Source organism: Cervus canadensis, chromosome 8 (assembly GCF_019320065.1).
Source record: "Cervus canadensis isolate Bull #8, Minnesota chromosome 8, ASM1932006v1, whole genome shotgun sequence".
In the NCBI taxonomy this organism is placed as follows: domain Eukaryota; kingdom Metazoa; phylum Chordata; class Mammalia; order Artiodactyla; family Cervidae; genus Cervus; species Cervus canadensis.
Window position 1 is genome coordinate 64,879,274 of NC_057393.1, and position 26,279 is coordinate 64,905,552.

At 39.1% G+C, this 26,279-nt stretch overlaps 1 protein-coding gene across 2 annotated transcripts in view; it reads right to left on the minus strand.

Moving 5' to 3' along the window:
• The window catches only part of MCU (mitochondrial calcium uniporter), a 209,170-nt gene that overhangs the window by 178,139 nt on the left and 4,752 nt on the right, over window positions 1–26,279 (minus strand). Inside the window, exons 2-3 of one of the 2 annotated variants that reach the window (XM_043476624.1) lie at window positions 10,912–11,023; window positions 10,216–10,264 (exon numbers count right to left, since the gene is read on the minus strand). The exons of the other annotated variant lie outside the window; for it this stretch is intronic. Coding sequence (XP_043332559.1) covers window positions 10,216–10,242 — 27 coding nt within the window. The 5' untranslated portion in view covers window positions 10,243–10,264; window positions 10,912–11,023. The remainder of the gene's footprint in view (window positions 1–10,215; window positions 10,265–10,911; window positions 11,024–26,279) is intronic. 2 annotated transcript variants of the gene reach the window in all.

Sequence of the window (26,279 nt, forward strand, 5' to 3'; positions counted from 1 at the left end):
CATAAAGAAAATCAGACATTTTCTCCATTTCTTAATTGTCTGCCAACAAGAAGTGACAGCTTTTAGTTCAAATTATCCTTTTCTCTGACCTCTGTGAATCAAACCCCAAAATAAAAATGTGTTAATATGGTTATACCTGAAAGATTAATTTGAAAAAAAATAACTCTGGCTATCATGTTTACAATTCTTATTGTGCTATAATTTTACTTGTAAAAATACTTAAGTGTAGAAGAAAGAAAACTCTGGTTAGTAAGTACAGCTCAATCTTGCCACCTCAGTGTAATGTTTGTCTATGCACTAACTTAACATTCAAGGAACAAAGATCATGGCATCTGGTCCCGTCACTCCATAGCAAACAGATGGGGAAACAACGGAAACAGTGACAGACTTTATTTTCTTGGGCTTTAGCCATGAAATTAAATTAAAAGACACTTGCTCCTTGCAAGAAAAGCTACGACAAACCTAGACAGCATATTAAAAAGCAGAGACATTACTTTACAGACAAAGGTCCATACAGTCAAAATTACGGTTTTTCCAGTTGTCATGTATGGATGTGAGAGCAGGAAAATACAAAAGGCTGAGTGCCAAAGAATTGATGCCTTCAAACTGTGGTGCTGGAGAAGACTCTTGAGAGTCCCTTGGACTGCAAGGAGATCAAACAGTCAATCCGAAAAGAAATCAACTCTGAATAATCATTGGAAAGACTGATGCTGAAGCTCCAATACTTTGACCACCTGATGTGAAGAGCCGACCTATTGGAAAAGACGCTGACGCTGGCAAAGATTGAAGGCAGGAGGAGAACGGGACAATAAGGGTATGAGACAGCTGGATGACATCACCAACTCAGTGGACCTAAGTTTGAGCCAGGGAAGCCTGGCATGCTGCAGTCCATGGGGCCACAAAAAGCTGGACACGACTGAGCAACTGACCAACAGCAAGACCAAGTGAAGCGAAGGAGTGAATTCCACTTCAGGGGGAAAAAACGCAGCAATTGAGATCAAGAGGAAAAGGTAGCTTCTAGTTCATAAAAAGTCATACACCTTTTAAGTTCTAATAAACCAGTGTGCTAAACTCATCTATAAATTTTAATATTTATACATAAAAAATGTCCATATAAACGTATTTTAATCTTCAAATAAAATATACAAATTACATTTTCTCATTAATTATCGCAGATATTCAAACTCACAATGATGTTATTATGAAATTAACACACTACCAAACATATACTTTACCATAAATACTGTTGAATTCCTCATAAAGAACTGAAGTTAACAATAATATCAAGTTTCAAGTACCAGTGACAGGCCCAAACTGATTTGTTTATATGTATTTCAGATATTTTCCTTTCAACCAAAATGAAATGCTACTTTTTCAGTCTCAACAGCAAATATAACCATTATCCCCACCTACAGAAAACACTGCCTAGAAAGAGCAGTAATATATCACTACAGTTTGGCATCAGACAGGTGTAGAAACACTGCAGTATATTTTGGAAATCATCTCAGGACAACCAACAAAATAAAAATTAAAAATTCCTTCCATACAAAGGATGTTCCCAGATGGGAAATTTATATCAATTTACACTCAGTTTATATCTTTAGAAGAAGTACATATAAATTCATTCAACAACTTTTGGGTGCCTATATGTGAGGCTTTGGGTGCTAAGGATTCTGTAGTGAAGAAAATGCTTCTGTTATAAGTAAAGATATAGGAAGGGAAGGCAAGTAATACTGATACATAAACATATGTTGGGAGCACTAGGAAAAAATAAAGCAGAGTAATGAAGAAAGAGTGTGGGGGGAAAATGTAGGGGAAAGACTACAAATGTATATAGTGAAATCACAGAAGATATTTGAGCACTCTTGAGAGAGGTAAGAAATAAGAAACCTGCAGGTATTCAGAAGAACGTTCTAACTATGCATGCAAGCTCAGTCATGTCCAACTCTTCGTGACCCCAGTGATCAAACCCACGTCTCCTGTGTCTTCTGCATTGCAGGCAGATTCCTTACCTCTGAGCTACCAGAGAAGCCGAACTCTGACTATACAAACGCAAAGACCCTGTGAGGTGAGAGCATGTCGCCCACCACGGAACAGCAAGGACAGTGTCATAAGAATAGAGTGGGCAAGGGGGAAAGTAGCAGTAATTGGGTGTGAGTCAGAGGCTAAATGTTCAGCAGTGGTAAGACAGAACTGGCTGGAACCATCTTAAGAGATTATTATACTTTCTAGAACTTTGAATCCCACAGCAGGAATAATAATACCACAAAAATAGGCATATGCTATAAATCAGAAGCTTTTCCTTTTCCAGTGATACATTTTATCAGCACACTGCTGCTTGGAGGCCACTTAACATATTTTGTCTTTTACTCTAAGTGAGATCTGAAGCTGTTTGAATGGTTGTCTTCTTGCCTGACATCATCACTTCCATTGCCTGAGTTCTCACCATAAAAAAAATGCAAAAGCAAGGAGGCTACTTTGGAGGGTGGTGTTATATTCTAGGTGAGATTCATTGGTGATCTAAAACAAAGTGCCAAGAGTGAGACAATGAGAAAAAGTTAAGTGTCTATCAACAAGTGAATGGATAAAGAGAATATGGCATATACATACAATGGAATACCCGTGGTATTTAGGCACTAAGTCGTGTCTGACTCTCTTGTGACCCCATGGACTGTAGCCCACAAGCCCCTCTGTCCATGCAATTTCCCAGGCAAGAATACTGCAGTGGGTTGCCATTTTCTTCTCCAAGAGATCTTCCCAACCCAGGGATCAAACCCACATCTCCTGCTTTGCAGGCAGATTCTTTAAAGATGAGCCACCAGGGAAGTCCACAATGGAGTACTACTCAGTCACAAAAATTTTAACAAATCAAACATCACCATTTTTAACAATATGGATAGACCTAGAGGCTATTATGCTTAGTGAAATGAGTCAGTTCAGTTCAGTCACTCAGTTGTGTCTGACTCTTTGCCACCCCATGGACTACAGCATGCCAGACTTCCTTGTTCATCACCAACTCCCAGAGCTTGCTCAAACTCATGTCTATCGAATTGGTGATACCATCCAACCATCTCATCCTCTATTGTCCCCTTCTCCTCCTGCCTTCAATCTTTCCCAGCATCAGGGTCTTTTCAAATGAGTCAGTTCTTTACATCAGGTGGCCAATGTACTGGAGTTTCAGTTCAGCATCAGTCCTTCCAATGAATATTCAGGACCAGTTTCCTGAAGGATTGACTGGTTTGATCTCCCTGCAGTCCAAGGGACTCTCATGAGTATTCCAACACCACAGTTCAAAAGCAGAAATGAGTCAGATAAAAAATGTGAAATGAGTCAGATATAAACAATTACTATTTTCACTTTTACATGGAATCCAAAAAATAAAACAAATGAACAATTATAGCAAAACAGAAATGAACTAACAAATACAGAGAACAAACTTGTGGTTACCCATGAAGAGTGCCTTGGGGGGAGGGGCAAAATAGGGGTAAGGGGTTAAGATGTACAAATTACTAAGAATAAAATAAATAAGATATAAGGACATATAATGTACAGGACAGGGAATATAGCCCATATTTTAAAATAACTTGAAATGGAGTTTAATATATAAAAATACTGAATCACTATGTTGTACACCTGAAACTAATATCATAAGTCAACCATACTTCAATTAAAAACAAAGAAGTCAAACTCTTGATATAAAGAGCTATTCTGATGTGAATCAGTACATGATAATGGGTATCAAGCTTCCTGCTTACAAATCAATGATATGTAGTTCTAAGCTAAATACATCATTCCTGGTTCTGAATCAAGAAGCACAAAGAACTAAGAGTCTTATATGCATATTATATATCTTCAACTATTAACTGTTCTCATATTATATATCTTCAACTATTAACAGTTCTATTATCATTTCAAATGATCAACACATACACTTATTGTTATATATATAAGGCACTGCAGGGGATATAAAAAATCCTATAATCTAAGCCCTCAACCTCAAGGAGGTTAAAATTCTAAAGACTAAACTAAATCATCCATATATTAAAAACTACAGACTCAAGGCAATAAAAGTATAAAATGTATGGTCAGGCGAGTAAGTATTCTATAAACTGCCAGGAGGAAAGGAGAAAAAAAAAATATCACTGAACAGACGGAACTTGAGCTAGGCCTGAAAGGATAAATACAATGAGACTGTGAGAGAGGGAGGAAAGGAACAAGCAAGGGCCGTCCAGGCCGTGGATGCGTGAAAGAGCGAGGACAAAGGTGAGTGCGCTGGCCGTCAGGAAGGGGTCTATCCAAGGCATGCAGGAGACAAGAGAGTTACAACTGTAACTTGTACTAGCTTGGGCACATTATTTAGAACCCTCCAGCCTCTATTTGCTCAACAGTGGTAATAACAGTATGTACTTTACAGGAATAAATCACATAAAACCATGCATGTATGGTGCTTCACACAACCTGGAAGTTAATAAGCAATCAATGGTTATCAAAACAACATTATCATTAATGGTGGAAAGATAGACTGGAATTCAATTTTAGAAGGTTCTGAATATCAGACAGTGGCCACAGGACTGGAAAAGGTCAGTTTTCATTCCAATCCCAAAGAAAGGCAATGCCAAAGAATGCTCAAACTACCTCACAATTGCACTCATCTCACACCCTAGTAAAGTAATGCTCAAAATTCTCCCAAGACAGGCTTCAATAGTACATGAACCATGAACTTCCAGATGTTCAAGCTGCTTTTAGAAAAGGCAGAGGAACCAGAGATCAAACTGCCAACATCCTTTGGATTATCGAAAAAGCAAGAGAGTTCCAGAAAAACATCTATTTCTGCTTTATTGACTATGCCAAAGCCTTTGACTGTGTGGATCACAACAAACTGTGGAGAATTCTGAGAGATGGGAACACCAGACCACCTGACCTGCCTCCTGAGAAACCTGTATGCAGGTCAGGAAGCAACAGTTAGAACTGGACATGGAACAACAGACTGGTCCCAAATAGGGAAAGGAGTACATCAAGGCTGTATATTGTCACCCTGCTTATTTAACTTACATGCAGAATAGATCATGCGAAATGCTGGGCTGAATGAAGAACAAGCTGGAATCAAGATTGCTGGGAGAAACATCAATAACATCAGATATGCAGATGACACCACCCTTATGGCAGAAAGCAAAGAAGAACTAAAGAGCCTCTTAAAAAATTTTTTCTTTTCCCTTTTTTTTTTTATAAATTAATTTGCTTTCCGTTCAAAAAAAAAAAAATTTTTTTCTTTTCCCTTTTTTTTTTATAAATTAATTTGCTTTCCGTTCAAAAAAAAAACAAAAAAAACAAAACAAAATTTTTCTTTTCCCTTTTTTTTTAATAAATTAATTTGCTTTCCGTTCAAAAAAAAAAAAAAATTTTTTTTTTTTCCCTTTTTTTTTTTTATAAATTAATTTGCTTTCCGTTAAAAAAAAAAAAAATTTTTTTCTTTTCCCTTTTTTTTTATAAATTAATTTGCTTTCCGTTAAAAAAAAAAAAATTTTTTTTCTTTTCCCTTTTTTTTTATAAATTAATTTGCTTTCCGTTAAAAAAAAAAAAATTTTTTTCTTTTCCCTTTTTTTTTTTTATAAATTAATTTGCTTTCCGTTCAAAAAAAACAAAACAAAAAAACAAAAAAAAAATTTTTTTCTTTTCCCTTTTTTTTTTATAAATTAATTTGCTTTCCGTTCAAAAAATAAATAAATAAAATAAAGAGCCTCTTGATGAAAGTGAAAGAGGAGAGTGAAAAAGTTGGCTTAAAGCTCAACATTCAGAAAACTAAGATTATGGCATCTGGTCCAATCACTTCATGGCAAATAAATGGGCAAACAGTGAAAACAGTGACAGACCTTATTTTTTTGGCCTCCAAAATCACTGCAGATGGTGACTGCAGCCATGAAATTAAAAGATGCTTACTCCTTGGAAGGAAAGTTATGACCAACCTAGAAAGCATATTAAAAAGCAGAGACATTACTTTGCCAACAAAGGTCCGTCTAGTCAAAGCTATGGTTTTGCCAGTAGTCGTGTATGGATGTGAGAGTTGGACTATAAAGAAAGCTGAGTGCCGAAGAACTGAACTGTGGTGTTGAGAGAAGACTCTTGAGAATCCCTTGGACTGCAAGGAGATCCAACCAGTCCATCCTAAAGGAAATCAGTCCTGAATAATCATTGGAAGGACTAATGTTGAAGCTGAAACTCCAATATTTCAGCCAGCTGATGTGAAGAGCTGACTCATTAGAAAAGACTGTGATGCTGGGGAAGACTGAAGGTGGGAGAAGGGGATGACAGAGAATGAGATGGTTGGATGGCATCACCGACTCAATAGACATGAATTTGAGTAAACTCCAGGAGTTGGTGATGGACAGGGAGGCCTGGCATGCTGCAATTCATGGGGTCACAGAGTCGGACATGACTGAGCTGAACTGAACTAATATCAGACTAAGGTATTTATATTAAATCCTAAAGGTGGTGGCATGTAAAAGTTTTTTGAGAGGACATGCTTTGGTGAGACTTTTAAAAGATAAATCTGGCAAGAAGATACAGAATGGACTGATTGCAGAGGAAACACTGAAAAGTTGAGATGCTATTTAGACAAATGTCCAGACACATGGTAAGAGTTCTAATATAAGGATGGTGATAAAGGGAACATAAAGTATAAGGTAAGTGAGATGAGAAAGATAGGCTCCAACTAGGATTTAGTTACTAGATAAAAGGATGGGATATACGTATACCTCATAGATTATTACAGGTTTGGTTCTAGACCACCACAATAAAGCAAATATTGCAATAAAGTGAGTCACATGAATTTTCTGGTTCCCTAGTGTGAAGAAAGCTGAGCGCCGAAGAATTGATGCTTTTGAACTGTGCTGTTGGAGAAGACTCTTGAGAGTCCCTTGGACTGCAAGGAGATCCAACCAGTCCATCCTAAAGGAGATCAGTCCTGGGTGTTCATTGGAAGGACTGATGCTGAAGCTGAAACTCCAATACTTTGGCCACCTCATGCAAAGAGCTGACTCATTGGAAAAACCCTGATTGGGGAGGGATTGGGGGCAGGAGAAGAAGGGGACGACAGAGGATGAGATGGTTGGATGGCATCACCGACTCGATGGACATGACTTTGAGTAAACTCTGGGAGTTGGTGATGGACAGGGAGGACTGGCATGCTGCGATTCATGGGGTCACAGAGTCGGACACGACTGAGCGACTGAACTGAACTGAGTGCATCTGAAAGTTCTGTTTACTGTAGTATTAATTGTGCAATAGCATTATGTGTGGGAAAAAAGTACACACCTGTGAAAATGCTTTATTGCTAAAAATGCTAACCATCTTCTTAGCCTTCAGCCAGTCATAGTAGTAACATCAAAGATCACTGATCGCACATCACCATAACAAATAATGAAAAAGTTTGAAATATTGCAAGAACTGCCAAAATGTGACACAGAGACATGAAGTGAGCAAATGCTGTCAGAAAAACAGTGTTTATAGACTTGCTCAACACAGGGTTGCCATGAACCTTCAATTTGTAAAAAATGCAATACCTGTGAAACACAATCAATTAAAAAAAGAAAGTGAAGTCACAAAAAGGGGTGCCATTTGGGGAAAAAACTCTACATTCTGGTTACGTTTGAAAGCTCACTCACTGATTTAATGACAATCAGAGGGAAGGAGAAAATCCAGCATGTATAAATATACCAGTATATCCAAGTGGCAACTACTTGGCTTGTCAGTCTTTTCCATAATAAAGAATGGATGAAGTATTTTCTGAGGCATTCCCCAAACCTGGTTACAATAAAGAGCAGTCATTAACACCTACTTTAGTCATCTCATTCAGCTCCAGTAACACAATGGCACTTGGATAATTCTATAATTCAGACACCATATATTCTAAGATACGAGGTTAATTTGTTCAGTTTTTTTCTCAACATAACCTTCAAATGTTGACAATGAATTTTCTGTGTTTTTCAGAGCTGCTAATACTTTTGTATGCTTTTTTCTTAGAAGAATAACATAAATACAGAGAAATATATAAGCAAGGTGAGTTTTCACAAAGTGAACACATCCATGTAACCAGTACTCAAAAGAAGAAACAACATTACTAGCACCTCATTACTTCTTACCCCAATCCAAACACTTTCCCCATCCCCAACAAGGATAATCAATCTCCTGACACACAGATAGTTTTATGTGTTTTTGAAATATATGAAAGTAAATACTGTGTAGTGCCTGGCTTCTTTTGCCAGACACTATTACATTTGTGAAATTCACATATTATTATGAATAGCTATTCTCTGTTCACTGTGATCAATGTTTAACATTCACTGGTGATCATGCCAGAAAACTATCTACCCATTGTTGATAGGCATGAGGGAAATTCCAGTCTGAACTATTAACAAGTAGTCCTGCTATGAGCGCGTTTGTTCATGCCTTCTGGTGACCACATGCACACAATTCTGTTGTATATAAATCTAGGAGTGGAACTGATGAATCACAGAGCATGCATGTGTTTAACTTTAGTAAATAACATGCACTTTTAAGGAAGAAATAGTTTAAGGTCTTTTTGAGGAAATTTGAATGATTAATGATTCATCAGAAGGTGCTGACTTCAAAAACTACTTTTAGGAGGGTAAACATATTGCAGTAGGACGGCTGATCTGCACTGCTTCCAAAGAAAGCAACGTATTTTAGAATATTTTCACCAGCAATTCTGCATATGACAACAACAGAAGTAACCAAGTCTGTCTTGTCCTTTCTGGAATTGATGATACTAAAAATTAGGAACAAACTGAAGAGCCATTGCTATTAAAAGTAACTACTTTCTTGACAAGCTACAGAATATAAATGTTACAAGTCAGAACTCTGCAGTTGTTAAGCCTGTACTCATTTAATCATACTCCTGGAAACTGAAAGACTTCAAAACTAGTTTAATACTCAGGTGGTCATATAAATGCCTTCTACATCAGTGAACATGCTAATAAGATTCATTTAATCCTAGAACAGGAAAAGAATATTCTGCAAAGACTAAGGGAATCTCAATAAAGCATGGATTAGTTAATACTAATGTATCAATATTGGTTCATTACTATATATATATATATATATATATTCATTAATTATAACAAATGTACCATGCTAATGTAAGATGTTAAGAATAGGGAAAATGGGGAAAGGGTATCTATGAGAATTCCAAATACAATCTTAGTCATTTTCCTGTAAATCCAAAACTGTTTTAAAATAAAATTTATCTTTAAAACTCCATTTAAAATTCATAACATAATCTGCAGATTGTAGTACACCTGCTAAACTCTTCTTAGGATACGATCCAAATGCACTTTGAGCTGTTAGACACTCATACACACATACATACACATACAATCCTGCTATCTGTGAGCTTAGACACACAAATACATGAAGGAAGCATTCTATCTGTGCCAGTTTTGGTTTTGTTCCTAGCTATAAAATTATTATCAAGGCTTAAACTTCTTTTCATTCCAACTATCCTAACCTTTTTTGAGTATACACTATAAGCACTTAGTGATTCATTAAGAAGCAATTCCCCAGTTACCTTCAAATGATAAAAGCATCCAAATTCCAAGTAAGGTCAATACTCCAATAAATCATATCTTTGTGGTTTAAATCATTCAGTTTTTGCTTTTACTTCACAGAAAATAAAGGAAAAAAGATGTGCCTTACAGCTAGTAGGGAAAACAAGTAGCTCTAATGTGGTGTAAGACCTAGTAGAAGGAACCCTGAGCAAGGAGACAGGAGACCAAGCTTCTAGCTTCAATTTTATCACTTTTCAGCTAACCTAATGAATTCAACCATGGTCACACCATATCTATCTCTAAGTACAACTTGAAGTTTGGTTCTTTTGTAGGAGAAATCAGCAAACTTTTTCTTAAAGAGCCAATTATTTTAGGCTTTGTGGGTCATTTGGGTTCTATCACAACTCAACTCTGTTATTAATACAAAAGCAGCCATAGACAACATGTAAATGACAAATGTGCCTGTGTTCCAATAAAACTTTATTTATAAAAAACAAGCAATGGTCTTGGCTATAGTTTGCCAGTTCCTATTCTATAATATCAGGGGCAAGAAAATCAACTGACAAGTTCGATTTTATAAAACTACCCCACTGAAATAAACTGTGTTTTGTTTGCAGGGAGAAAATGCTTATCAATCAGGATCTTCACATACCTGAGAATGTTCAAGTTTCCCCTGCATGAACAGGTCACATCACCAATACCTAAGACAGAGCAGGAAAACACTCTCCCTTACATGGTTGTTATGACATAACAGGGGTGTGTTAATTTATATAGGCAAAATTTACAAGGTGACCTGCAAAAGTAAAATACCAAGTTTTAGCAACTTTAGCAATAAATACAGAAACCCAAATCTCATTAACACCAATAATCACTTCTTCCTTATAGTAAGCTAAATTAATTCAGAAAACTGCCAAGGTCACTGGCTTTACTGGGAGAGCTGTTCTGTTTCCACGTAACTCAGCTGGTTTAGAACAACAGACCCTTGGTCATCCATAACCTATTAAATTTCCAGGAGGCCAGAGTAACTAACTGTTTGGACTAAGTTAGAAGTCTGATTCATTATGGGATGGGACAGGGGTTGTTCATCAATATAAATGGTCTAATCAAGCCAAGATCTTATCTATCATCCTTACAGGGTCTATCCTAGTAAAAATGTTCCTTTCTGTGTTAGTCACCTTGCTAAATTCAGCTTCATGTTAGCTACCAGATATTCAACAGCAGGCTGGAGCAAAGAGCCGGCCCACAAGGATCAAGCAAGTGCCTTTTTAAAAACTAATCTTAAGGAGTTCCTCTCCATGGCTTTGCAAAGTAAGCAAAAACCATGCCAAATAGTAAAAAAGGCACTTACTTGACTCCCACAGACCAGCTCCACACTCTAGCAGCTGTCACTGGCATGGTACATGGAGAGTGAGGTGGAAACGATTATCTTGCCAACCACTGTAGGAATGGTAGCGAAAGACCTAAAAGAATAGAAAAATGTAAAGTCAATGTCAAAGGCAGAGGCCCTCCTGAGCCTGCTGACATGGGTACCTCAGCTTTTAATGCCGAAAAAGAAAAGGAAGTCTGAAAAGTTCAAGTCATTCTTAGCTGCTGGTTATTATAAGCAACCCTTTAGGACAAGAGAGCACATTTAAAAGAAAATGAGTTATAACCTAGAACAAATCCAAACTGGTTATAAGAAACTCTGAAATACACTTTTTTTTCCAGAGAAAGTATTGAATCATACAGAAATAAAATTGAATCATAGAGAAATAATAATAAAATAAGAACAGAATCATAAGAGAAATAAAAATAGTGAGAATCTGAAGCAACAACTCATAAATCAATACTTTTAGAAATAGTATTAAGGGGAAATTTTTTTCACATACCTCTACCATTCCAGCATTTGAAAAACATATAGAACCCTGAAAACTATACAGAAATAAGAAATATTTGTAAAAACTTAGGAGGTTCCCAGAAATAGAGGTGTCAGCCTATCAAAGTTCACTCAGGAACTTTCGCCAGTTTTAGAAACAAGTTTATAAAACTAAAGAAATTTTGGCACAGTTAAAAAAAAAATTCAACTCATTTGCATACCCACAAACTCTCTGGTTTAGAAAGTATGTTTTAAAATGCTTTACTCTTGGCCAATTAATCAGAGATCATCCAAAAACAAGAAGAGCAATATTTATTTTTATTTATTTTAAATATAACCTTATCTTATTTTTTGGCCATGCTGTGTGGCATCCTAGTTTCCTGACCAGGGGTCGAACCCATGCCCCCTGCAATGGAAATGCATAGTCTCAACCAGTGGGTCACCAGGGAAGTTCCAAGAACAATTTTTAAAAGCCTGTTTACATACCTATCTCCTCTCTCCATCCTACACTATTTATGGGTGAAATAATTTGTGGGGAAAAAAACAGTATGATGTGCAAGAAAAACAGCAACAGTGAAAAAACAACAATCATTCTTAATTCGCAATACCCTCTTCTCCTCCCATCTAATCATTCCTACCAAAACAAAACTAGCAAAAAATAAAAAACCCTCTTTTACTTGCAGGTCCATTCAGCATGCTCTCCTCAGAACCACAATCCAGAGAAACAGGCAGTTGAGTTTAATCATTCTTGAGGCATCAGAATCCATCCGATAAAAACAAGCAAATAATTTAAGCTTTCAATCTAAATAAATTATAGCCAAAAGACTATTCTTGCACTAGCCCTTAATTCTAATATGTTCAAATTTGGGTCACTTTTTTAATGGACAGTCTGGTGATTCAAACTACCCAGGCCTCAATTAATTTAATTAGAATGGAATATTCACTGTTAATAGCAACTCTGGCCAGACTACATCTTGGGTGCTTAACTAATGTTTTCTTCTGAATTTTGGCTTGTGTTTGCTTTGCCTTAGCTACAGTCCCTGGACAGCATCCCATTTATTAGTGTTTCCCTCGCTGCATCAGCATTTCTGGTTAATGCACTATAGCAAATCATTTGGAGGGACAACCTGAATGAAGTTCTGTACTGTGTATTCTGCAAAATTGTTCAACCCACCATATCAAAGATATTGCAAATGAAAGACAACATGAGACCGGGAATAAAAAATATTTCTCAGAGATTTGTTTTTTAAATTAATGACTACAAAGAAAGAATGTACACTGATATACATACATAACATGTATATGTGTATATATATGTATTATTATTAATACAAATATTTATTTCACACCAACTACCTGCCTCAGAAAGAAGTACCTCCCCTCAGTCCCACTCTTTGTTTTTCCTTTAGTGCATCAAAACCATGACACAATCCAAGAAGAGTTTTTTGGTTTATTTCTTATCACATAAGGGACATATCTTTTTACAAAACAAAGCAGATAGCTTTAAAATACAAATTACTCCAAACACACAAAAAAGAAATAATGCCTAAATGACAAGTTTCTATCCACAGCTTGCCTGCATTTGAAAAATCTGAGAATTTTAACAGAATTAACCAAGCTTTTGCTGCATCTCAGTCCCTTATGAGTTCACTGTAATACAGCAGATGCTGTTCTGCATTTTGTACAAGACATGCTCATCTGTGTAATGAAACACCACTCGTCTCTGCCTTCTCTCGGGAAGCATAAAGGGCTTTCCCAGAAAAATGATAAATGAGGACATTCCACACCAAAAATGGAATTGGCCTTTTTGAAAGTCAAAATAACATTCCTAATCTAACTTTTAAGATGACATATTTCTCTTTCCTATCCCCCTAAAATATTCAGCTAAAAAGGCTTTCAGTCAACAGGAAAATGGATAAATATGTGCAATAGAGAATGAAACACCACCTAGCTAAAAATGAATGAGTCAGAACCAAAGGTATCAACTACATAATTTAAGTATTAAGCAAAAAGAACAAATTACATAAGGATACATACAGTGCAATATCTTCCAAATAAGACCTAAAACATGTTTACAATGTTGTATGAGATATATGGCATAAACCTATAGAAGGGAAACATCAAATCGGAGAGTGTTTGGCAAAGAGGAGAGGAAACAGGACTGAGGAAGGAAACCTGGGGTAGCAATTATAATTGTTTTATTTCTTAAGCTAAAAGAAATACATTATTCTACTTTTTTTATAGCCATTACATACTTCATAATTTTAAAAAAAGACTTTTCCCCTTCTATGTTTGATGAACAACAAAATTCCTTATGAAGGACATCCACCTCCCCACCCCCATCACCAAAAAACAACCACCCTCAGGTGTCGGTATGGCCTTTCCAAGTGTGCTTTTTTGAGAGCCTGATCCTCAGTAGTAATCTTTTTTCTTCTCCTAATGCTGCTACTTTCTCATGCTGGCTGTGATATGACCTTCCAGATCCATATCTCAGAGCTTCAGCCGGTCTCTGCTTTTAATCTAACCAAGAGTATTTGTTTTAGGCAAGAAATCTATTACACATAGTTCCCTTCCATTTCCCCCCCTTTACTGCTAAAAGCTCTAGTAATCATTAAAACGAGAACCATTATGTATCTAAAGCTCACTCAACTTTGTGGCAGTCGGCCAAGCTATGAATTCTATTTCATTCTGAATCAACTACTAACACAGGATGAGATACTAAAATTTAAAAAGTACTGACTAGAGTTCAATCAAGTCTCCATTTAATAAATGAACAGTCCAAAATTTTGTAATATGGTGTATACTACAATTCCGTTCTACCATCTCAATTGTGCTTGGATAACAATTTGTTTTGATGCTTAAGTCAGAGCTAGAAATGGAAAAAATAAATTTCATATTTTGCGGGGTTAAAACAAGAACAAAATAAGAAAACAAAACCCAATTACTAACATGCATATAAATGAGACATTCAGACAGAGTATATATACCCTTGGAGTCCCCTCAAAAACAAAAACAATAGCAAAATCACTACTACCTCTTTGTGATCAGAAAACTCATTTTTTCCTGTCTACTCAGCAGCTTCTATCCGTAGCATTCAAAGATCAGGGAAAGAGAGGTAAGAAAGAGAAAGTGACAGAGACAGACATAAGCTGGTATTCTTCTGTTTAAGAAAGAAATGTAATTCCATCAAAACCAAACCAAAAACTTTCCATTTTCTCACTTGCTTTTTACTACTTCCTCCACTTCATTCCATCTTTAAATACTTCTTTAAAGTATTCTGACAGTTATAATCTGTTTTAAAGTGAAAAATAGGTTTTTATCACACTTGGCCACTTGCCACAGCCCTGCTTCATGGCAGCTAGCAGAATTCTGGCAGTACAAGATACAGGATACGGTGGGGGTAGATGGAAATACAGAAGATTTGTTCAAAAATAAACACCTCCAAAAACCTGTCATCCTTGGAAATATGTATCAGTAGGGAATCTAGAGCTGGCAGCACCTCGTTCAAATAGTTCCTTTCTCTCTTCAGCAGTGCCCAGCCCTTCACTCTTCTCTATTCTCCCTCACTTGCTCCAAATGCCTTCCAGGTAGACATCACTGTGTCAATTTCTTAAATTATCTGTAGTGTAACAACCCTACAATCTTTTTCCATTACTGTTTTTACTTAGCATTGTACATAGCCATGCTTGTTTCAGCATAATCTGTGAAGTCTTTTAAGATTATTAGCTGCTGTCTGAAGCAAAGTCATTCCTTCTTGAGAGCTCTATGATTTCCATTACTGTAGATTCAAGGCACAGAGAATAAGATGATATACCAGGTTGAAGGAGTTAGACAATGGTCCCTAGGACTTTTTAACTCACTGACTCATTTGTCCAACACTGACTGAATGTCTACATTCACGACACTGTATTAGACTCAGTTCACAGAGTTTGGAAGACGAGACTACTACAGACAACTAAACCACTTGTTAAGATTTTCACCCTGGGGATTCCTGTAGTATAAAATCAAAGAAACATATTCTGTTCCAGGCTGGCAGGTCACAACTCAGAATTAATGAATTATTAGCACAATCCTGTCTCACAACACACCATCATTAACTGCTTTTTTCCTCCTCCCTTCTCTCCAACTCTGAATTTCCCACCACATCTTCACCTCTTTCCCAACTCCCTCAGCAGTTTGAATTGGAAAAAGAAGAAAAAAGAAAGATGGGAATAAAGGCTTAATGAATTAAGAGGAACATAGGGTAAATTGTTCATCAAGATATCAGGAGTAATTATGCAAACTGTCCTGAAAAGGAATTGGAAGGCTCTTTTTTGTCACTTCAAGCCCTTTGCCCTTGCTAGAATAAGTAAACAAATAACCATCAGTTAATGATTTTATACAAACTACCCAATGAAATAACATAAACATTACTTGTCGTGTTACATAAAAATGATAAATTAGAATTAAAGAACTCCTTTAGGTTCACCTGACCAAGCATCCTTAACTGAACTGACAAATATAATAGGATCAAAGAGGTTATGTCACTTACTCAAAGTCAAAGAGCAAGTTAATGGAAGAGAAAGGAGCAGAACCCAGACTCCTAACTCTATTATACCACATGGCACCTAATTCTCTTCAATTACTTACTATTTATTTTGGTGACTGGGAAACACACACACACAAATACATACACACTCTTAGCACTTCCATCTTTTCATTTAGTTAACTATCTCGGAGAAAGTGAAAGTGAAGTTGCTCAGTCGTGTCCGACTCCTTGAGACCCCATGGACTGTAGCCCTACCAGGCTTCTCCGTCCATGTGATTTTCCAGGCAAGAATACTGGAGTGGGTTGCCATTTCCTTCTCCAAGAGATCTTCCCGTCCCAGGGATTGAACCCGGGTCTCCTGCATTGTAGGCAGACACTTTTACTGTCTGAGCCACCAGGGAATTTCATTTATTTAACTATCTCAGAGAACTATCAATAATAAAAAATTCTGTGATGGTACAACTATTCTTTGCTCCCATAAGATTTCAAAAGGTTTATCAACTACACTGCAAATACAATCTTTTCTGGTAGAGCAGATACACTAATGCCTCTAAAAAACTGTCATAATTGTAAAGTAAATACTTATCTTTGTATTATAATAAAACCTAGAAGACCAAAGAATATGTGCTCTCCAGTAAGAAAGCCAGTAAGGTCCTAGTCAATTAAAACGTTAGAGAATCATTTCAAATAACTTGTTCTCAACTCTATATAAAGGCTCAGCGCCAAAGAATTGATGCTTTCTTTTTTTTTTTTTTTTTTAGAATTGATGCTTTCAAACTGTGATGCTGGAGAAGAATCTTCAAAGTCCCTTGGACAACAAGAAGATAAAACGAATCAATCCTAAAGGAAATCAACTCTGAATATTCATTGGAAGGACTGATGTTGAAGCTCCAATATTTTGGCCATCTAATGTGAAGCGCTGACTCATTTGAAAAAGACCCTGATGCTGGGAAAGATAGAAGGCAGAAGGAGAAGGGACAACAGAGGATGAGATGGTTGGATGGCATCACTGACTCAATGGACATGGGTTTGAGCAAACTCAGGGAGATGGTGAAGGACAGGGAAGTCTGGCGTGCTGCAGTTCATGGGGTCACAAAGAGTCAGACACAACTTAGCGACTGAACAACAACAACAACATATATGTGTGTGTGAGTATGTTTATATGTATCACTACACTGGCAACACTGAGAGACAATACATATATATTCCTACTGTTAACTACCTAGGCTTAAGGCATATGAATTATGGGTTAATTTTGATCGTATCTTTCTTTTCCTTTGTTCAGACTAGTTCCAGGGAATTTGGGGAGGTGGGTTTGGGCACAGTACACTTAGGGTATATAAGGTTTTCAGAAAAACTGGTGAGTTTGTTTCCCAGAACGCGTGGCTACAACATTTGGTGCATTGGCCGGGAAACTCCTCACTTTGAGGAGACAAGTCCCATTTGGGACCACTCTGAGGCCTTGCGGCTCGAACCTTCTAGAAGGGGGAAGGCGCCTCGCCCTTCTGAAAGGATTCTGCTTCTCAACGCCCGGATCTTTCACGTTAGCAGGTAGTGGACAACAGCAGGGGAACTGAGCGCTCAGGTGAGGAGGAACTCACCCGGCAGGGTGGAAGAGGGGGCCTGATCACCCCCCTGGGAGAGATTAGAAGAGGCACAGACCCACAGGAGCCTGGAATAGGCAGGTGGCAACGACTGCTTGGTACACAGGTTGACGAGCGTGTTAGGGCTTAGGAAGGAAATTTGTGAAGGTCATTTAGGAGGTGGTGTCCATACCATCTTGGGAAAATTATTACCAAGCAATTCCCAGGGGATTTTTAGGAGAAGAAACTTGGTTTTTGTGTGCTTGTATTCTGCCCTCCCCAAGGAGGTGTCCCATTTGCTATGAAGTTCTTGACTCCCTCAAAATTGTCAGGCTAGAAGGAGGGGGATACATAAGTGAATACAAATTGGCTTTTCCGGAGACGGCCTGAGACGTGGGATATTTAACCCATCTGTATTTTCATCTGCACCTGATCAAGCCCACCAAGGCAGAATGGACTTTAAAAGTTAAGGGAGAAACAGTCTTGGACCACGTGGTGCTCTGGTTCAGCTGTGCTGACCGGCAGGTGAAGACATGCCGATCCCCCTTCTTCCTCTGGGATCTGACAGGTAAGGCTCTTCTCACCCCAATTAGGAAGGAGGCAGAATGGCAATTTAAGTGTCATTGAGAGGAAATATCAGAAGTACATAGGGTACTGAGAACTTCGTAGACAGAACAAAAAGGAAAAGTAGAAGAAGGTCTGAGAAGGTAAGCAAGATGCGGGGAAGTGAATCTAAGGCAACTGTATTGGACCGCATGATTAAAAATTTAAAGAAGGGATTTGGAGGAGACTATGGGGTGAAGATGAAGCCTAACCGCTTCCATATACTCTGTGAGGTTGAATGGCCCCCTATGGGAGTAGGATGGCCACCAGAGAACACCATGAACTCAAAAATAGTGGAAGCAGTCTATACAGTAGCCACAGGAGAGCCAGGACACCTGGATCAATATCCATATACTGACTCATGGCTAGGGTTAGCTCAAGACCCTCCTACTTGGACAAGGTTCTGTATCCAGAAGGGAAAGGGAAAAATATTAATGGCACAAAAATTGACTGATGATAAAAAAAGGAAATTCTACAGGATTTGGACGGGGATGACCTGACCCCTCCCCCATACTGGATAGTGACGCGCCTGCCTCCCAGTGCTCCACCAGGACCAGAGGCCGCCTTAATGCCCAATCCAGGGCCAAGTGAAGTTCCTGCCGCAGCCGCTGCTCTTCCACCAGCTCTCCCAGAGTTCATAGAGCCGCTGTTTTGGCAGGCTCCAATCCCAGCAATGTAGACCTCTGGCCAATGCCCCCAAAATTCCACCTCAGCTGGACCTCCTAGACTGTATCCACCTCTCCCAGTGAGTACTGATGGGAAGGGGGGAAGAAAACACAGCAATTAGACAGAGGCTGCGCTCAGCCAAGGAACGGGGGTAAAGAACCCCACAACAGATGCCCCTCAGAGAGCTACAACAGCCTCCGGTTCAGGACGCATGGGGCACTACCATCAGCCCCCTGTAGCCTATTATTACCAGCCATTTTCCTCTACGGATATATTAAACTGGCAGAGACACGCTCCACCGTACTCGGGGGAGCCACGAGCCATGATTAGGCTAATGGAGACTATTTTTCGAACCCACCGCCCTACATAGGATGACAGAATCCAACTACTAGTCTCCCTTTCCAGCACTGAGGAAGGACACAGGATCCTCACTGAGGCCAGAAAATGGTTCAGAGAAACGGCACCTGAGGGCACTGCACACCCACAGCGGGGGGCAGAACGAGCTGCCCGATGAGAGGCCGGATTGGGACTGTAACATGGAGGCAGAGCGGGGCCACCTGAAGAGACATCGGGCTGAGTTTTACAAGGTCTCAAGAGGGGGGCCCGAAAAGCTATGAGAATCACAAAACCCTCCGAAGTGATTCAAAGGGAAAGCGAATCACCCTCTGAGTTCTGCGAAAGACTGTGCAAGGCCTATAGACTTTATATGTCAAATGGTGACAAATGCAGCCTTTGTGTCTCTAGCCTACCCTGAAAATGTCAGATGGCGGGGGGACACCAAGTGATTCGTGAATTTTTATACATCCCTGAATGCCCAGTACCTTTGTTAGGAAGAGACTTGCTATCTAAATTGGGGGCACAAGTGACCCTTCCCCCAGCGAAAGACCCACTGTTCGAGTGGGCTCAACCACCTATTTACTTTTCCTCTCAGTAACCCCTCAAGATGAATGGAGGTTGGACAATCTCCCAGAAGGGAAACCAGATGGGCTAAACAGTAGAGAGAGAGAGTTAACTCAACAATTCCCTGAGGTCTGGACGAAAGACAACCCCACCAGGCTTGCAAAACAAGTCCCACTGGTAATAGAACTCAAACCCGGTACAATTACGTCAGCACCCGCCTTGGGCCTGCCAGACCTTGCTAGGCCGTTTACTCTTTATGTGACTGACAAGGACAAGGAGGCTATGGGAGTGTTGTCCCAGATTATGGGGACATGGGACAGACCAGTGCCTTATCTCTCAAATCAGCTGGACAATGTTATCACTGGGTGGCTGGGATGCTTACGGGCAGTTGCTGCAGTTGCCTTACGGGTCCGGGAGGCAACCAAGCTGACTTTGGGCCAAGATTTGTTCATAAAAGTCCCACAAGAGGTCAACACTCTCCTGCGAGGGGACCCCCCATAAATGGCTGTCAACATCCCGGATTACTCAATACCAGGGACTGTTATGTGAGAACCCCCATGTTACTACTGAGCCTTGTCAGGCCCTGAATCTGGCCACTCTCTTTCTTGTGAGAGAAGGTGGGCCCTCACATGATTGCAAGGAAATATGCCAGCAGACCTGACTTGAGAGACCAGCCAATCCCGGACCCAGATTGGGTCCTGTACACCAATGGCACCAGCTGGGTGAAAACAAGGATAATGACTGTCGTGATACGCAGTAGTCATGGAAGAAGCCATCGTTGAGGCTAGCTCTCTGCCATCACACTGGTCCACTCAACAGGCCGAACTATATGCTCTAATCCAGGCCCTCCAGCTGTCAAAAGGTAAGGAGACAAACATTTACAGACTCCAGGTATGCTTCTGCCACACTACAGGGCTCTGTGTAAGGAGAGAGACCTTTGGCAGCTAGTGAAAAAGATATTAAAAATAAGGAAGAAATTAAGACCCTATTAGATGCTGCCTGGGAATCAGAAAGGGTTGCAGTCATACACTGCTAAGGACATCAAAAAGAGGATACCCCCTGGGCTCAGGGAACAGACTGGCAGATAAGACCACTAAACAAGCAGCCGAGGGCTTGGGGGTGACAAGTGAAGCCCCTATGAAAGCTCTCATATTGGCAGAGCTGCCTGAGCTAACGCTAGACTCTCCAAAGTACACTGAAGCCCAAAACTAACCAGCCAAAGCAGAAGGGGCCATCGAGACTGAAAAGGGATGCTGGGAATCGCTAAACGGCAAATTATTGGTACCAGAGGAGCTGGCACCCACACTGGTAAGCCAAACACACCAAGAAACCCATCTAGGCCATGATAAACTGGAATAGCTAATTTGAAAATATTTCTTGGTTCCCCGCCTCTCTTCCCTATGCAGGACAAAATCTCAGAACTGCATTGCCTGCTCACAGGTCAATGCTGCCTCTAGGCACAGACAGAAACCTCCTAGGATTCAGCTAAAAGGCACGCTGCCCTTTGAACACCTAGAAGTGGACTTCACTGAAATGAAACCTCACCGACACTACCATTACCTGCTGGTCATAGTATGTACGTTCTCGGGATGGGTAGAAGCTTTTCCTACCCGGACTGAAAAAGTATCAAAAGTAGCCCGGTGCCTGCTTAGGAAGATAGTTCCCAGATTTGGATTTCCTACCAGCATTGGATTGGACAATGGCCCAGCTTTCGAAGCTGATTTAGTATAACAAGTAAGCAAAACTTTAAACATCAAGTGGAAATTACATACAGCATATAGGACCCAGAGCTCTGGGATGGTGGAAGGAACCAACCAGACACTTAAAGAGACACTCTCCAAGTGGGTCTCAGAGACTGACTGCTCCTGCGTGGACTTGTTTCCGACAGCTCTGCTCAGACTCAGGATGACCCCACGGTCCCATGGTTCTTCTCCGTGCAAAACTGTGAATGGGAGGCCCCCTCCCATAATAAAACAGGTGTCAACAAATTTGCCTCAGGTAAGTCTTGAGAAACCTATATGCAGGTCAGGAAGCAACAGTTAGAACTGGACATGGAACAACAGACTGGTTCCAAATAGGAAAAGGAGTACGTCAAGGCTGTATATTGTCACCCTGCTTATTTAACTTATATGCAGAGTACATCATGAGAAACCCTGGGCTGGAGGAAGCACAAGCTGGAATCAAGATTGCCGAGAGAAATATCAATAACCTCAGATATGCAGATGACACCACCCTTATGGCAGAAAGTAAAGAGGAACTAAAAAGCCTCTTGATGAAAGTGAAAGAGGAGAGTGAAAAAATTGGCTTAAAGCTTAACATTCAGAAAACTAAGATCATGGCATCTGGTCCCTAAGATTTGATTCCTAAAGGGAATCAAATATTACAAAAATGGAAAGTTAAAGGGAACAAAGCCCAATAAAATTACTCAAAAGTATTCATCTAGTTAATGAACATGTTAAGAGTTTCTGCTCTGGGAGAGTATAATACACAGAACATAGTCTTTCAACAAAGATTTGCTGAATGTGAAGGAGGAAACAGACAGAATAGGCTCCATCTTGAAAGCGGAACTCCATCTTGGGCCGGACTGTGGACTTTGAGCTCTATGCCCAGTATCTATGGAAACGACATACCAACTGGAAAACCAGACCCTGCCTTCCCCACCATGGAAGAGCCCCAGGGCTCGTACCTAAACTCTCTGTTGCCTAAAAGAATACCCTAATTATCTGTGTAACTGAATAGAATCATAAATTCTATTATGCTTATTGGGGTATGTCCAGAGGCCTGTTGATAATTATCCACTGTTAACTACCTAGGCTTAAGGCATATGAATTACGGGTTAATTTTGATCACATCTTTCTTTTCCTTTGTTCAGACTAGTTTCAGGGAATTTGGGAAGGTGGGTTTGGGCACAGTACACTTAGGGTGTATAAGGTTTTCAGAAAAACTGGTCAGGGTCCTTGGCTAAGAGGAGACTCTGCCTTGGGCCTGCCGGTGTAATAAACTGTCCTCCACTATCTGCATTGTCCTTCTGAGTGAGTTTGTTTCCCAGAACGCGTGGCTACAACAAATGCTTATCATGCTATGTGAACTTTTTCATACTGCTATGCAAATCTTCCAGCTTCTAATATTATGCAGTACAGGTGGGGAGGCAGGAATAGGGGTAACATGGATATCTGATTTTATACATAAATTTTAAAATCATTTAAAGATAATTAAACCAGTTTTTTAAAATACAAAAGCAAAGACAACAAAGAAGCATATTCTCTGTTGTAGAAAAGACAATAAAGAAGCATATTCAACATGACGATAAAAAGAAACTCACAGAAAAGGTCAAAAAATAAGATTTCTGTACCTGAGTAATACAGTCAGAAAGGCCTTGAATTGAACTGCCTTTCTACCTAGTACTTACTAGCTGAGTAACAGTCCACAACCAATTGTCAAGTTCTATCAGCTCTACTTCCTAAATCTCCCTTCCCTCTGTTCTCTTTTTTTCTATCCTCAGTGCTACTGTCCTAGCTCAGACACCTTTTGCCTGGTCAATTAAGATGTTCTACTGGTGTCTGTCTTTCCAGTCCCAGCCTCTCCAATGAAGTCCTCACACTGCTACCAGTGTGACCTACCTAAAAGCAGAACCTAACCATGATTAACTTCTTGAAATTCTTCCCTTGCTCATCTATTCGACAAGTAGCATTTCTGCAAACTGTGGCTTAAACTGCAGAATCAGTTTAAATGGGTCCCAACCAGAATTTCCTTAAGAAAACAGAATAGTAACTGTACATGCCTCATACATAGCAAAAATATTGTTGCATGAGACCTTTCCTAGTTTTATGCACGCATGCATATACTCAATCAAAATATAAAAGGTATTTCTACTGTGGGTTGAGTTTTTTTTTTTTAAAAAAGCTGACTTAACAAAATAAAATTTCAGTTCCTTCACAGGTTCTTTCACAGTCTGATCCCTTATCATAGCAAGTGGTTAAGAGACAGGCTCTGGAGCCAGACTATGTGGGTTTACACACTAGGTATGCCACTCACTAGCTGTGTTATCCTGGGCAAGTCATTTACTAGCTGTGTGTCACTGACTAACTGTGATTCTGGGCAAATCACTCAATTAGCCTGATGAAACTCAGTTTCACTATCTGTAAAACAAGGATAATAGTACCTACTCATAGGGTATCACAAGAATTAAGTGAGACTATGTATAGTGCTTGGGACATGGTGTACTTGATAAATATTATTATTGGTATCACTACTACTATCCAACCTAATCTCCAGCTATTCTTGCCCATACTCCAATTATAACAAATTTCTGGCTGTTTCTCAAGTACATTGTACCCCTTCATACTGTCATGTTAGATAGTACTGCTGCCTTAAATATGAATCAACCTTTTCAGTCCCCCACACATTATATTTCCTCATATTTCAGCTCAAGCAAGGTTTCCCCACTTAAAGCCTTTCCCAACATCCTTTGGTAGTTCACAGTGTTCCCACTGAGTCTCTACAGGGGAAAAAAGAACAAGCACAGCCAGTTGCAGCCTTGTTTATGAATGTCTCCTGGCCAGGCTGTGAACCCTTAGAACCACAATAGAAACCTGTCTCTTTACCAGCACAGTGTCTCACAGAGAGTAGGAGTTCCACAGATATTCTCTGAATGCCTCTAAGTTATTAACCTTTCTAGGTCTTTATTTTCTCATCTGTACAATGGGGATGGTATTTTGCCTGAAGGGTTGTCATGGAGTACACTACACAATGTTGTAAAAGTGTTTGATACGGAAGCAATGCTCAGTTATTACCAGGTTTACTGGGTGGGACTTTTTAGAATCTCAAACTGAATTTCAAAGACCTCGGGGGGCAGGGGTGAAGAGTAATACCTTAGACCCTTATCAGCTAACACCTGGCGGGAGAGTTAAAAAAAGATTTAAGAAATGTAGCCAACAGGAGGGATGATGAGATCTCTTGGAAGAAACTGCAGTAGATGCTTGAGAAACAAAACTGAAGGAGCAGACCCTGAAAAGGAAGAAAGACCCACAATGACAACCAGCATGCCACAGCTTTAATTCTAGCCAGACTCAGGCTTACATCTCAGCTCCAAACCATTTGTTCATCTTTGCATCCCTATCATTAAAACAGTTTACAAAATGAAGGAAGAAATGAATCTATTTCATTCTCAATTTCCTTATCTATAAAACTAGCACAATAATACCTTTCATAGGGTTATGGTAAGAATTAAACATGGAAACACAATGCCTTTAACTCTGAAGTGCTTTCTAGAAGAAGGCACATCTACCCCTCTATCTTTAGAGGCCAGGTAGTTCAGCTAACCTATTTGCTCTCCTGTTACTTTATAAACTATCAGTTGCATTAATACTCTTAAACATCCTGTAACATCATTTACTATAGGTAAGAAGTACAAAGTGGGCCAGTCTTAGAAGGCAAAAAAGAAATTTTTAAAATCTTGCAAGCTGTAAGATAGTAAGCTCAGGACTGAACGTTTGAGACTACCCTCTGGATAGCATCTTACACTCAACAGGCTCTGCTCAGCAGTTTTCTGGTGATTATTACAAGTGCTCTCCCCAAAACAAAGTGGACAATAATAAGAAAAATATGTAAAAACTGAAAACTTTAGTAACAAAGCAAAAAGGTAAACATTTCACTCTTTTGGATTAGTAAGTATTATTAACATCATTAAAGGACTTTTAGAAAGACTCTTATTTTTAACAGATGTCAAAATGCAATGTCATATTATCCAATTATTCCAGAACTGAATTAGAAAAAGTTCAGTTTTAGGATGCTAGTAGAGCCAGTTGGTGATGTAATTTACCAAGTTATGCTTTTACCAATGGAAAAAAATCGAGCCTGTACATGGTTTATGGGTCAAGAATTCACTAAGCTTATTAAAATTACTTTGCTTGAAGTCAACTTTGATTTTTACACAGGCTGTCTCACTACAAGCATTTAACAAAGTGCAGTGAAATAAATGGATTATTTACCATTTTTGTTCAGCTGCAGAGGACAGGTTTTTTTAACCAGATGTCATCAAGCTTAATCTAAATCAGGGAGTAACCAAGATTCAGTTTGACTTTAGGGTATTGCTGGAAGAATTTGACCCAAATTCACTTTTAAAAACCAGTCTCACCTTAATCATTTTTAGAATGAAACACAGAATTATATAGTTTCAAGGGGCAAAAACTGAATGGGAAAATCAGCAGATGTGTGAGCCATTATCAGCTCTGTAGTAACTTGTTAGGCTACCAAGGAAAAAGTTCCTTTCCTTTACCTACGGTCTTGTCAAGCTCTAAATTCTAGGACTCTTTTAAGTACATGTCTTCCACAGTAACATCTTCCTGTAACATGTTGTTCCTATACTGTATCAATCAGTCAAATAAAGATTAGAGGACTCCTCAATACTGAGTGGTTATCCTGAGATCTTAAAAGGTAATCATCTCCTTAATTACAGGAAAACAAGCAGTAATTTTTTAAGAAAACCCACAAAGCACAAAGCCAGAATATAAAAAGAAATAAAAAGCTACATCTCAGTAGTTATTGAGAAAATGGTATCAACGAAGTGCTACTATGGAAGA